This window comes from Sus scrofa, chromosome 1 (genome assembly GCF_000003025.6).
Source record: "Sus scrofa isolate TJ Tabasco breed Duroc chromosome 1, Sscrofa11.1, whole genome shotgun sequence".
NCBI lineage: Eukaryota > Metazoa > Chordata > Mammalia > Artiodactyla > Suidae > Sus > Sus scrofa.
In genome coordinates this window covers 197,299,146-197,313,358 of record NC_010443.5, presented here as the reverse complement: position 1 = coordinate 197,313,358, position 14,213 = coordinate 197,299,146, and the positions used below count along the sequence as shown (strand labels likewise).

The window sequence follows — 14,213 nt, the reverse complement described above, 5'->3', positions numbered from 1 at the left end:
AAAGTGAGGCTACCTGGAAAAATGACAGGCCACAGAAAACTTTCATCAGTTTTAAATATGAGATATGAAATAGACTGTTGTTTGAGTTTCTCCCTCTAAGAACTCAATGTTTAGAGTAGAAAACCTATTAAGACAAGAATTAAGCACCAACAAACATACTGTTGTCCTTTTTCAAATTTTCTCTAAAACCTGACAGATGTGTGAGAGTTTGGGTTTAAGAAAGGACTTCCTTACTAATAAATTAACATGAAAAATATAAAGACTATACTGACAAGTAGAGTCTGAATATAAATTTAATAAGCAAAATCTCCTATAAATCTTCTAAAACAGTTTAATTCTAATCAAGAGATGCTAGTCTTAAACTTTAAAATCTAAAATTTGAGCCCAATAACCTTATAACATCAAATATGGGTATCATCTAAGTGTTTTCCTTGGTCATATTTCCAGCACATAACTTATACACTGTCTATATCAAATAAATAAGGTATATATCAGGGAAACAAGTTTATAGTAGAAAAATTAGAGTTTATAATTGATTAATTAATCACTCCACAGAAATATTAATCATTTTTGTCATTCACTCACAAAGATTTTGTGACAAATCCTCAGTGAAAAATCTGTTTCTTTTATCAAAATAGAAAATGGTATTTTGGAATTGGAATCAAAATCAAACTTTTAACAATTATTTAGTATATATTAATAATTTAGTTTATTAAATAATTTGGTATTAGTTTCATCATGGCAAAACTCATAAAAAGACAAATCTATGTCTAAGACTCTAAATAATACAAAAATGTTTTCAAGTATTCTTCAAATATTCAAAATGTTCATGAAGCTTAGCAAGGACAGCTTGTTCTATGATCTATAAAAGTACTCATTTTATATTATTTTGATTTATATCTTAATTTTTTATAGCTAAAAAGATACATTTTTGTGAGTAGCAGCAATAAAAATCTGATTAAAAAAATGCAATCCTCCTCACTGAATTTGCTTGCTAATATTTTTGTTGCTCATTTCTATAAATTATAAGCCCTCTTTTTATTACACAACAAATGTGAAGTTATGAAAATAAAATGTCATTGTAACAAGGTATAATAATATGCTGTTTTAGTTTATTTCAGATCAAACTAGAGCCTAGATCAAACTTTTCTAATTTAACTTTATTTCTCAAACAGGTGTATATTTTGATATAATAAAACATCTGTTATATTACTACACGATGCTTTATCAGTTATCAGTGAGGAAATTCAACAAAGTTGAAATATGTATTAGCCTTAACTCATCTTGGTATTTGAGTTTCAGAATTTTTAAGAGTTTTCAGGAATTATGCTCAAAAGAATTCCTCATTTGTATGTGTGTGCCTCATTACTTTGCAAATTTTTTTTACCATACTTATACATTATTTTAATACAATAGGTGTTTAAAACTAGGTAAATTAAATATTTTGCTTCATTTTTTTGTTTTATTTATTTATTTGTTTTTGGCCACATCTTCAGCATGCAGAACTTCCTGGGCCAGGGATCAAACCCATGCCACAGCAGTGACAACACCAGATCCTTAGCCCACTGAGCCACCAGGGAACTCCTAATTTGCTTCCTTTTGCCAGTTTTGCTTAAATTGCCAGTTGCCATAACTGGGAAATAGTTTTAAAATTTTTGTATTATTACATAGAGCTTTAGCAAATTCTCTCCTGCTTGCTTATAAGGAGAGCTAAATGTCAATTCACTCAAAATATACATATCTACTAAATACCCATAAAGACATATAGGAGCAAAATATAGAAGGCAAGCAAATTTTCAACAAAATATACATTTGTGACTTTTGCAATTTGAATTATAAATCTCATTGAGATACTGTACCTCAATAAAATTTTTATAACATTTTTAACTAGGTGTTATACTCATTTTAATGGTGAGAAAACTAAGGTTTAGAGAGATTAACTAATTTATACCTCAAATCACAGTTAAGTAGCAGTAGGGCTGATACGAATTTTCCCATTCTTCAATTCCTACTGTCCCTAAAAACTGTTTTCTTTCACTACTAGAAAATGAAGTAAAGGGGACAAAAATACTTTTCATATATCTACTTATTCTCATCAAGTTTCTTTTCCTTATTTCTTGGTCATCGGGAGGATTTTAATCTTTACAAGTATCAACTACCTTAAGCAAAAAGTGCAAAATGTCTTCAATACCCAGGATTAGAAAAAGAACAAAACTATTGTCCCTAGTAACTTGTTTTATAATACATGCTGTGAAACTTTCAGAACATGCCACAAATAAAACAAAAACTCTAATTCCTGATTTTTTTCCTAGGTGTTAACGAAAACTCTTCCTACACATATTTTTTCCTTCTCAAACTGAAGTGTTTTCAACCACTTAAATACTCTCTTAAACCAATGATTTTTACCAGGGACAATGGTATCTTCTTCATTAGTAGCCAAACATGATGAACTGATTTTAGAATATTTGTCATTTAGAACTCTGTGTGTGTGTTGAAATCACAGTTGCGACTTAAAGCGCTTTGTTTTGGGGCTTTGATATACTAATAATTCATAATTTCTTAAAAATTTTTAAACACTAGTTAACATTAGGCAAAGTAGCTTTGTGCTGTACTCTAATGTCAAGTCTAAAATGTAAAAAAAAAAGAATATTTAGACTAATTTTTAGATTATTTTAAAAGATCACTGTTACATAAAGCAAAAAGTTTATAAAGCATAACCAAGTTCAGATATTAAAATATGTATAATATATACATACATATATATTTCTTAAGGGAACGTGTAAACCTTTAACACACTTCAAATAACAATCATGGGATGGCTTTAAGTTTTGTTTGTTTTTTAATGCACGAAATTCATTTACCAACTCAAAGAATTACTTATAAGCGGTTTAAAAATTCCCAGGGTGAAGAGGAAGTGGTGGGTAAACAGATTGGTATATATTAGATTATAAGGACTAGAGCTAGGGGCAGATAGGAGTTTCTAAATTGCAAACATCACCTTTTTCATAAAAGGATGGTACTTTATAGGATATCCAAGTAACACCAACTCATAAAAAAAGATAAAGTGTTGGCCATGTAAGAGAGAATGGCTGGAGGCTTAAGAGGATTAAAGAATCAACAACAAACTCAATAAATTCAAAATGTATTATTCAAAACAGGAAAAAAACACACAAGTTCTCACAATACTCAGAAAAGTTCAGACATTAGGAAGTATTGACTGGCACCCATTTCCTGCTGTTTTATAAACTTGCCCTTCCAGTGCTAGGCCTCTCTTCTCAGAAACCAGCAGGTGCCATTGACAGGTGCTCTGTACACGTGAATGGCCCTGCGCCCTTCTAAGCCTCCCAGGGTCTCCTCAAAGCGCCCGGGGAAATGTCCTGGGCTAGGCAGCAGGCTGGAGAGCAAGACTCTGGCGAGAGATGGGCTGGGGGAGCCTTGAACTGAGGAGGTGGGGCCCGCGTGAGGCCCCGCCCCCCACAGGCTGAGGCCTCGGGTTACAGCCAGGGCTCCGAGGGCTGCGGCTCGGGGGATTGGAGGCCTGAGTCGGGTTTGAGCAGAGACGGCTCCTCTTTGTCTCCATGCGGGCGCGACTCGCGCTGTTCGAGGTGCAGCTGCAGCAGGGCCCGGCGGTACATGGCCTCCAGCTTCTCAAGCCGGGCTCTCAAGGCCCTGGGGCTGCCCGGCTCATCCTCGGGGCCGCCGCCTCTCGCCCTCCGGTCTGTGCCGGGCTCCTCGGGCGCCAGGGTCGCCCTCGTCACCTCCCCGGACGCCCCGTCGCCATCCTCGCTGGGGAGCCGCAGTGCTTGTCGGAAGAGGCTGCGGTTCTCGCGCTTCAATCGCCGGTTCTCGAGCCGCAGCCGGGCGTTCTCTTCGCGCAGCCGCGCGTTCTGCCGGTCCCGCTCGTCCCGCGCGCGGATGGCCTCCAGGTGGCTCGCGGCCAAGTCGGCGAACCGCTCCTCCAGCTGCTGTCGGGCGCCGCCGGCACGGCCTCGCCAGCCCACGCTGCCGTCTCCTCCACCACCCCCACAAACGCGGCCCGGGCGGCCCTGCCCGCGGCTGTCTCCGGCGCCCCCGCTGCCGCAGGTCCCGCGCCTGGTGGCGCCACCACGCATGCGCCACATCGGTCCCGTCCCAACCGCGCCGCCAGGGCCGTGGGCCCAGGGGCCGAGCGCCGAGGCGCCGGCGAGTTCGGGGCCCGGCGGGGCGGCTGGGTCAACAGCAGAGGAGGCGAGGAGGTGGCGGGCGGCGACTGCTGGCTCGGGGCCAGAGGAGGCCGGGAATTTGCCCGGTCTGAGGCGTGTCTTGTCTCCTCCGATGGAGCTGCCCCCCGGGCCTACGATCTCCGGGCCGGCTTGCACACAATGCCCCTGGGGACCTCTTTGCTGCTCAGCCCTTTGGCAGCGCGGGGGAAAAGCGTGTATCCTCTGCCGGATTCCGCCAGGGCGCTTCTGTGCCGGCCAGGGCACTGCAGGAGCCAACCGGCCTCGCCCGGTCTCCAGCGCAACCACCAGTAACCTTGCTTTTTACGGGGAAGTTTCAAAGCAAATAATAATAGAATAAGTTCTGGGGCAGCATTATGGGGCAAGTTGAAAAGCTGTAACGGGTTCATTTACAAAGAACACAACGGTTTAACCTTACTCTAAACTTAATAAAACATTCAACAGAACCGAGCTGAGCACCTGTCAGGAGGCCCTCAAATGGGAAATGTAGTTCTCAAAAGAATATAAGCAATTCTCAGTTGGTGAACAGCTAGGGTTCCACCTGGCAAATTGTTTGCAGTTCTATAGAAACAAGGCTATAATTGGTTGATTTCTTCAGGCCTGTTCACAAAACCTATGAAACTCAAAATGCACTCATTCATTCAAGAAACTTTGGATACTCAGTAAATTCCAAAATTTCTGGGGACAGATGGATACAGGTCGTTGAATGAATCACATTCTTTGCTTCTCAGGGATTCTATTTCCACAATAACTGGATAATTGCAAAGTAAATGAAGGATAAGATAACAGTGCCAGAATCTCATGGGAGAGAGGTGGTAGCAAGAAATCTATACTTGTAACAATATCTCAGGTAATTTTTAGGTTAGCTAAAGTCCTCAAACCACTGGAATGACCTAGACGAGCATTTGAGAAACCTGGTTTACACTTGCGGTTTTTGATGAACAGTACAAATAAAAGTAACTAGAGGAAAAGACAGAATTAGTCAATTTTTATCCTAAAACACCATAAACACAATCTCTCAATTGTCGTTATCATTTCATGAAGTCAAAAATTAGTGAATATAACTTCAGAATTTTCAAAAAAATATATAAATTTTGCTTTATGAAGGCAAACACCATACCATTTTTAATTTCCATCAACAGTACATGGTGAAAACTTTGTCGCAGACAAAATCTTATTGAACAAAAGATATTTTTTCCTCGTAGTGTACATAGACAATGCAGGAGAAAATTCTGTTGAGTAAGGAAAGATGACTTCTGTTTTAGGCAAAAGCTTTAGGGACCCCTGAGATAAGAAGATGGATAAGCCACACAAGCAAGAGATAAACTGCATAAGAAAGATCCCGTCACCCCCTGGGTGTTATGAATTGAGTATTATTGCCTTTTATTTTTTGTTGACTCCACCCTCCTACTCTTACATTAGTAAATCTACTAGCATTCTCTTTTTACAGCTGGTCAGGTTAAAGCTGCTCTGTTCCCTTTGTAGAATATCTCCTAAATTTTTGTAACTGACCACTGCAGTGAACTATGCTGAGTTTCCTAAGGAACACAGAGGCTGGTTATATAAGGCCTTCATACCTTACTCTCCACCCCTGACCCCACCACCAAATACTCTTTTGCCTTCGTAAATTAATGAAGTAATACAAAATTTTATGAAAAGCAGGCAAAACTGATTAAGCAGAAAAAGATCCAATAAAATTGTCAGTCTGTTTTGTGTATTTCACAGTAACTAATCTGATTATAGCTGTATCCTCCCAAAAGACAGAATTCATTAATACTACCACTCTGAGTCAGGCACATGACACGTGTAACTATCTTTATTTTATTAAAAGAAAGGAAGGAAGGGAGGAAAGAAAAGAAAAAAAAAAAAAAAAAGACAAGGGAGTCAGAGAAAATTGATCTAGCTAAAATTATCAGTCATAGACTTGAAGATTATCTGTACTTAGTAATGGAACATTCATTTTAGCCTTAAAGGAGATTCCACCCATCTCCCCAAAAGGAGGTAGAAACAATGGATGTAATCCTAAATTGAAAGAGGATTAGGGACAACAGAATTACTAAAGTGATCACGGCCCAAATTATTCCTCATATTTAAATTTCTTTAGGTTTACTTAGAATATATTAAGAATTATATACCTGAATATGAACATTACATCATTTCTAAATATAGTAGCACAAAAGTAAGTAAAAATGCTTCTGCCAACTATTATTTGTTAGCAGTCTATGTAGGAAAATATTATTGCACAAATAATATAACATATGAAAATAAAAATATTTCAGAGGAAAATTATGGGAATGATAAAATTTAGAATAAATTATCCTTAAAAAGATAATATTAAAACTATATAAGCTCTCAACTAGAAAAAATACATAAAATTCTTGTGCTTTCTTTTACAAATGGGGGTTTGTAAAAGGTAAAATTACTTGCTTATTAAATAGAAATAAGGCTCAAAAGACACAGATGCCTCTTTCCTGACAGTGTATTTATTGTCCTTTAAGCTACTTTTGCTCAAGAAACAGAGATAAGAATTCTCCTATAATAAATTTGACAGTTGTATAAATAAAAAATAAAAACTTTAATTGCCTGCTTGGACTTTGTGTTTAGGAAATTCTAAAACCAAAAACTATTCTTAACTAATGTTACAAAATTTGGAGTAAACAGAAAAATACAAGTAAGTCATTTAGAGTGCTTGATTTTGCTATTAGCCTGAAACAACAACTCAGTTTTTTAAAGGAGTGTTTTGTAGTTTCCCCCCCACACACACACCCTCAATGCCCATTCTCTTAAATATTCAACAATTTTTACCTCATCTTATGTAAGAGAAAAAAGAATGAATAGATTCAGTTATAATCATTGTGCTTCTTTTTTGGGGGGTTTCCCCCATGGCAAGGGGAAGTTCCCTCACCAGTAACTGAACCCCAGCCATAGCAGTGACAATGCCTGATCCTTAACTGCTAGGGCACCAAGCAACTCCATGTGCTTCTTAATATAGTGCCTTAAACCAACATTTTTGTAAATACTGGAGTTGAGAAAAGTGCCCTTAAGAGAAAAGACATCAGAAAGCTTTCTTCCCTTCTCTCTCTCCACCTTGTGAGTCCACAGTCAAAAGGTAGTCATGTGCAAGCCAGGAAGAGAGCCCCACTGAGAAGCTGTGCGAGCCAGTACCTTCATCCTGGACATACCTGCATTTGATAAACACCACAATACTCTCACCCCAAGTATATGGTCTTGGACAGCCTTCTGAAGCCACAGTTTCCTCATTTGTACAATGGGAATAAAATCTACCTCATGGGTTCTTGTGAGGATCTCTTAAATATTTTAAGGTAGAGTCAGCCAATGAGATATACTCATTAACTGTTGATATTATTATTATTTTGTTTTTGTTATTGTATAAGATTCACTTTCATAGAATGAAGAATCCCTGTGAATAGCCAGGGCCATTTAAACTCTCCATTTGAGTTACTTGCTTAAGGAGCCACCCCAAATATTTTATGCATCTCCTGTGCAGATATGATTCTTATTTTTTTATAGTTCTCATTAAGTGTTTGGGTTTTAACAATCTATATTTTGTAAGCTCCAGGTGTTGAAAAGCTTGGCTAATCATATTCTGAGCTTGGTGTTTGCTAATATTCTCTCTATAGCCCTAGCTGAACATGGTTTATTTTCTGACAGCAGATTTATTAGGGCTATGAAGAGCCTGTATTGATGCTTGGTAGCATGAATATCTCTTTATTGGAATAATTACTAGAAGGTTAGGAATTGAGAATATTGATTGCATTTATTTAGTCTTTTGATATGGACAAAAATATTAAAAGCCATCAAACACTAGCATTGCCCTTTGACAACATCATTTAATTCTAGCTACAGGGAAAATTGTGACATAAACAAAAGCAGCATGACTTATATATCTTAATTAGGATACTTTCTATAGTGGTGGAAAGACCCTCCTTCCTTCAAATATTATAAAATCACCAGCCAGACTAATAAAAGAGAGCAAGAGCATTATAGATTAGTAGAAAGTAATATAGCTGAGAGCAAAACGTATCCACACAGGATACTTGGCTAAAACAAGTTCAAAACAGACTATAAGGTGGAAAATGTCTTTGTTAGTTCTAAAGCAGTGTTTCCATGCTACATATTTGTAGATTGGCATTATTCCTTAGAGTCTGAGCCTATGCTGTATACTAGCCAGGAGTGGGTATTTATTTATTATTTATTTGCTTTTTAGGGCTGCAAATGCAGCATATGGAAGTTCCCAGGCTAAGGGTCCAATCAGAGCTGCAGCTGCCAGCCTGCACCACAGCCACAGCAACACTGGATCTGAATCGCATCTGCCACCTATACCACAGCTCACTGCAAGAGATTATCCTTAATCCACTGAGCAAGGGATCAAACCTGCATCCTCATGGCTACTACTTAGGTTTGTTTCCACTGAGCCACAAGGGAAACTCCCATGGGTGGCTATTTAAGTTTAAATGAACTAAAATTAAATAAAATTTAAAAATTATTTCCTCAATTACACTGGGCACATGTCAGGTTCTCAGTAGTGTCACATGTGGCTTAGTGGCTATCATGATTGTTTGAGCAGATATAGAGCATTCCCATTATCACAGAAAGGTCTATTGGGCAGCACTGGGAAGATTAGTTTATGCTATTTCTTGCTCTAATTATTGGTATCAACCTCCAGAGAGCCATGTTGAAATTGATAATGGAAAAAAAAATTCAAGAGATCATTCTGCACATTTCCAGTATTTTCTCTGTGTTTGATTTCATGCCAATAAAACAAGGTACTTTTTTCATCAAACTTAAACGCATAGGGCCATCTTATTCTTAAGCATATATAACTCAAGATGATGATTCTGTCTCTGAGTTCTCCAGTTATGTACACATAACTGAAGTTAGTAATAGGAGTTTGGGGATAACTTCCAATTAGAACTGAGTTATTCATGAGCTATTTCAGAAGGGTGCAAAAAAAAAAAGTAATTAATTTTTCTCTTACCATCGCCTCTCAAACTCATTCTCCCAGCTCTTCCTTCCATTCCCTAATATAATATCTCTAAAATTATAAACTCTCAGATCTTGCTGGATTTCTATATCTTTTCTCTTCTCTACAGTTTCACTAAATATTTCATTCAATATAATGATTTTTTTTCTCTGCTAGTGTTTTCCAACTTTATATCTCAATCCAAAAATTCTATGCTGAGTTCCACCTTCATACATCGAGTCTCGCCTGACATGTCTTCTTGACTGTCTCACAGGTAGTTCGAACAACATTTTCAAAATGAAACAGTTAATACACTGCCCTGCTCTCCTAAACTATTTTTCTCCCAGACTTCCCCATCTCAACAATTAGTTCCACCATCCATCTGGTGGTTTAAGCCTGCTATCTTTGATTCCTTCTTCTTCCTTATCATTCCCAACTCTGGTACTAGATGCATCTCAAGTTGTTCATTTCTTCCTCTAAAAAATCTTGATTTTTCTCAGCATCTCCTCTGACATTAGATTAATCCAAAGTACTCTCATCTACCATCTGGTCTATGCAGCAGATGCTTTGCTAGTCTCTAAATTTACTCTTTCAAATCCATTCTGCATAGAGCCACCAGTGTGACTTTTTGCAAACATAAATATGAGCATGCTGTTCCTCTCCATAAGACTCTTCAGTGGCTTCCCATTACACTTCCAATAAAAACCAAAACTCTTATCATGGCCTTATCATGCCCTATAAATTCCTGAATAATCCCTGGCTCCTGCTTACTTCTTAAGACCCATCCATTTTTGTTAGTTATTTGCCTTCTACACTCTACCCTTGCTAGCCTCTTTTCATTCTTAGAGCTTGTCAAATTGTTTCCTGCTTTGGATATTTTGATCATTCATTTCCATCTAATTGGAACATATTCGTCCTCTACTCTGTGTGATTTAACTTTAAAAAAAATCATTTAGATCTCGAGTTAAATATTCTTTCCATCAAGTTTTTCCTAGATGACAACAATCTTTGCTATCTATCCCTTCACCCTACTTACTTGCTTCAGAATGCTGAAATTTAGTTGTGGCTACATTTTGTTTAATAATTTTTCCGCAAAGTTCCATTTTGACTCTGTATTTTATCTATTCTGTCCAGTCTGTAAGATATATAGAAAAAGAGCCCATATCTGATTTGTTTATCCCCTTATTCTCTGTAGGATAATATAGATGCTCAATAAACATTTGTTGAATAAAAAAAATGAATCTAGAGGTGACCAATAGTTCTTTTTTCAAATTGTTTGTTTGTTTGTTTGTTTTTTAGGGTCACACCTATAGCATATGGAGATTCCCAGACTAGGGGTCTAATTGAGCTACAGCTGCTGGCCTAAGCCACAGCCACAGCCACGCCAGATCTAGGCTGCGTCTGTGACCTACAGACTCACTGAGTGAGGCCAGGGATTGGACCTGCAAGCTCATGGTTCCTATTTGGATTCATTCCTGCTGCACCACAATGGGAACTCCCTTTTTTCAGCTATTAATTTAATTTATAAAAATGCTTGATTATTAAAAATGAAGTTATTACTGAATTAATTTTTATTAAGACTAATTTTTCAAATATTAGGAAAATAAGAGGACTTTGGAGTTCAAATATTGATAAACAGGGCTTAGTTTGATCATATATGCAGAAAATATCCTAATTTAGAGAGAGATTCACCAAGAGACAACAATTGACCTAATCAGTAGAATTTAGGCTAGAGTAAAGCAAAACTTGGGAGAAAATACTATAGTGTTGACTAAGCACTTTCAAAAATGAGTTTTGGGAACTGATTCTACAGTGTTTTCCTAGTCCGAAAGCAACTGCTGTCTTAAGCAAAAAACAAACAAAACCCCGAAACAATCTTTTAAAAAACTCAAATTACCTTGTCTACATTTCTAATCATATCCTGTATCAATAAATTCTTCCCATGATGAAACCTGAGGTAGCAGTTAAAGGGAAATTTGAGCAACAGGCAAAGGATGAAGAAGCAGCTAGAATATATTAAAACAACAATAACAAAAAACTCTTAGGACTTAGAAACAGGCAAAAATGTGGCCAATGTATTAGGTGGAGTTAATTAAGCATCCCTGAGGACACTGAGAAGATGCAATAATCCAGTCGCCACTTTACAGTTAAATGGAAACCATATCAGTGTTCACCAGTAATTTACAGACTGAGAGATAATTTTTGCATGAGATTACATAGAAGCAAAGAGAAAGAAGTGGGAGAAGACTGTGTTCTTCAAAAGAGAATAATGGGTTAGAAAGAAGATGTCTAGAAACTATGCCTCTTAAAAGGTGGCCACACAGAGGAGAAAGGACATTAGATGTTGGTACCATATAATATTAGGTTTCAACTTTTCTTGAGTATATTTTGGCTAGAACATAGATTCTGGTTTCCTAGCATACAGCCCAGAAGTTCATATAGTTGAAATTCAACATGCCATTCTAAGACAGATGGATAGTTAGCTGAATGATAAAATGGATAAGCAATCTGTTGGCAATAATAGGGCAGTAAGTGATGGCAAATGAGTGACACGAAGGCGAGTACATCCTCCCCATTCAGTACCTATGCAGATATCACTAACCATAACCTTCTTCCTCACTAAGGTTAGATATGAACTCCATCTTTAAAACTTTTTCAACACACTGCTCTGAGCTCCCCCTACTAAGATCTAATTTCAATTTCTTTCGCAAACAATTGAGAAAGCAAAGCGTGGAGGCCAGTCCTCACCTTTCAAAGACAGCACTAAATTAAATGCTTGAGTATTTTTACTCAGTATCTTAGCTGCAGCTAAGTGAAAGAGATAAGTAGATACTTCTCTATTTGCACTGTAAATTCGAACTTTGGATAAATCATTGGATAAATATTCCCCTAGATCCATAATCTCATGAACTATTTCATGATAGAGATACATTTGCTTGTTCTAGGTAATTTGAGTTACTTATAACAAGTAAAGGATAAATGATTGGTTATTTACTTCTCTCTGCTTACTTGCTACTGAGAGACATACCACAATTTGGCAAGCTACACATGTGCCATTAGGGATGATCCGATGAGTGGGGTGAGATGAAAGCATCCCCATCACCAGGCCTACTCTCAAAGCAAGCTCTGTTTGTTTGAAAAGCTAGAAATAATACTCTTCCTTTATTCCAGATATCAACAAACAACAAACAAAAGCCAAATCTTTCTAAAATCCTCTTAAATGTCTTTGGAACAGGATTGTCAGCTGAGCCTATTGTTGCTTAGAGATTTAGAGTTTTCAGGGGAAAGTCCAAGAGAAGGAAGACTGTCTGCTCTAAAAGCACTGACTTGAAAAAACAAACAAACAAACAAACAAAAAAAACTGTTTTCAGCTACCTCACAAGCAAGAGGCATCTGTCTAGGGATAAGACAAAGGGGTATCAGAACAGAGCTACCCATCAGAATGTGACTGAAAGGAAAAGGCTATTTATATTTAGAAAAACAGTCATTGAATCAAGTCATGGAATGAAGACTAGGACAGACATTACATTTGCTAACGGGATAACGGATAACAGGGATAACAGACTCAACGGGGAGTGTCTGCAAGTGCACATGTGCTTCACATTCCACTCCCAGAGAACATGCTGTCTGCTTTGTTTGTTGGCTTATTCTTAAATTTAATTTATTTTGTGACAGTTTGGTGGTTATCATTTCAATCTGTTCTTTCCCGCTTTAGTGTATATACACTGCTGCTCCCCAAGAAAGTAAAAGGCAAGTTCATGGCCTCCAGCAGGGCCGAGGGTCCTCGTGGCAACCACACTGAGGCTTTTTGGCCAGGGATGGGGCAGGGCTAGTAGCCACCCACAGGCAGTATTTTCTCTGCCAGGTTAGAAAACACTGATCTCTGCTCACCCAGAATCTTACAGTGTCAGCGAGTATAATTCTAACTTCTTATTCCCAATATTGCTTTGTATTTCAGGGAAATGGACAGTAGGTTTGCTGCTAAGGGCTGGAAACCATGACTGTAGATCCTTATTGTCAGTAAAACTTTAGGGATGTTGAACTGGAATTGATCATTTCCTTTAAAAATCCATATTGCAAAGGCTTAAAGGGGAGAGAAGTGAATTAAGTGAGATAATATGAGTTCCAGTAGATAAAGACATGATCAGAAAAATTACAGACAATTTAAGATTCTCTATTCTTACTTCCCACTTAGATGCCTCATTTCATGTCTCACAAGAGCTGTCCTGACTTCCCCACCTTTTTTTTTTAACATGATTAAATGTTTAATAGAATATTTAGAATCATAATCCTTATGATGGTTTCAGAATATTATTCATGTGTGACCTTTTTTCATTTTCAAATGAAAAAAGTCAAATAAATGTTTGATAATTCCCAATCAATTCCTATGTTCAGAAGTCACCTAGATATGAACTCTTCAGAAATGATTACATATTCAAAGTAAGTAGAAAATGAGTTCTCTTTCTCTTTCCTTTAGCCTCTGTCATTTCCTCACTATAGTTTCATCATTTCTCTTTCCACTGTCCAGGTTCAATTCAAATCTATGTCTACCAAACTGAAACATCTAGTAAGATTTGTGTTACTTCTAATTAAAAACTACCAAAAGTAATATGTAAGGTTAAGTACATAAAAAGAGAAACATATTTTATAGTAACTAAAGAGGCACTGTTAAATATACAAATATGAGGGTTTTTTAATATGTTGTATCACTGTGTATTCAGAGAAAATTCTTATATGCATGGCAAGTCTTCAGACTTACTCCCAGCATAATCAGTATGACCTCTACAGGATCTTCTGCCAGTTTCAAATAAGACAATTGTGAATATTCCAGCAGCTTCTGATAGCATTAATTTAAGAAAATGTCACTCTCTGACCTTGGCAAGTTGCAGTTCAATTCTTCAATGAACGTCTCTTTCTTAGAACTTCAAATCCCATGTTGTTTCTGGAGGCCCAACAACTTACTTTTTGTCCTATATTCTGGACATGATATAGGGTTGTATGTGTCAGGT

At 37.5% G+C, this 14,213-nt stretch overlaps 1 protein-coding gene across 1 annotated transcript in view; it reads right to left on the bottom strand.

The window, feature by feature from the left end:
- TUSC1 (tumor suppressor candidate 1) overlaps positions 1,010–14,213 on the bottom strand; it is a 71,701-nt gene continuing 58,497 nt past the window's right edge. Inside the window, exons 2-3 of the mRNA XM_013993494.2 lie at positions 5,114–5,180; positions 1,010–4,519 (exon numbers count right to left, since the gene is read on the bottom strand). Of these exons, the coding sequence (XP_013848948.2) occupies positions 3,495–4,519; positions 5,114–5,180 (1,092 nt within the window). The 3' untranslated portion in view covers positions 1,010–3,494. The remainder of the gene's footprint in view (positions 4,520–5,113; positions 5,181–14,213) is intronic.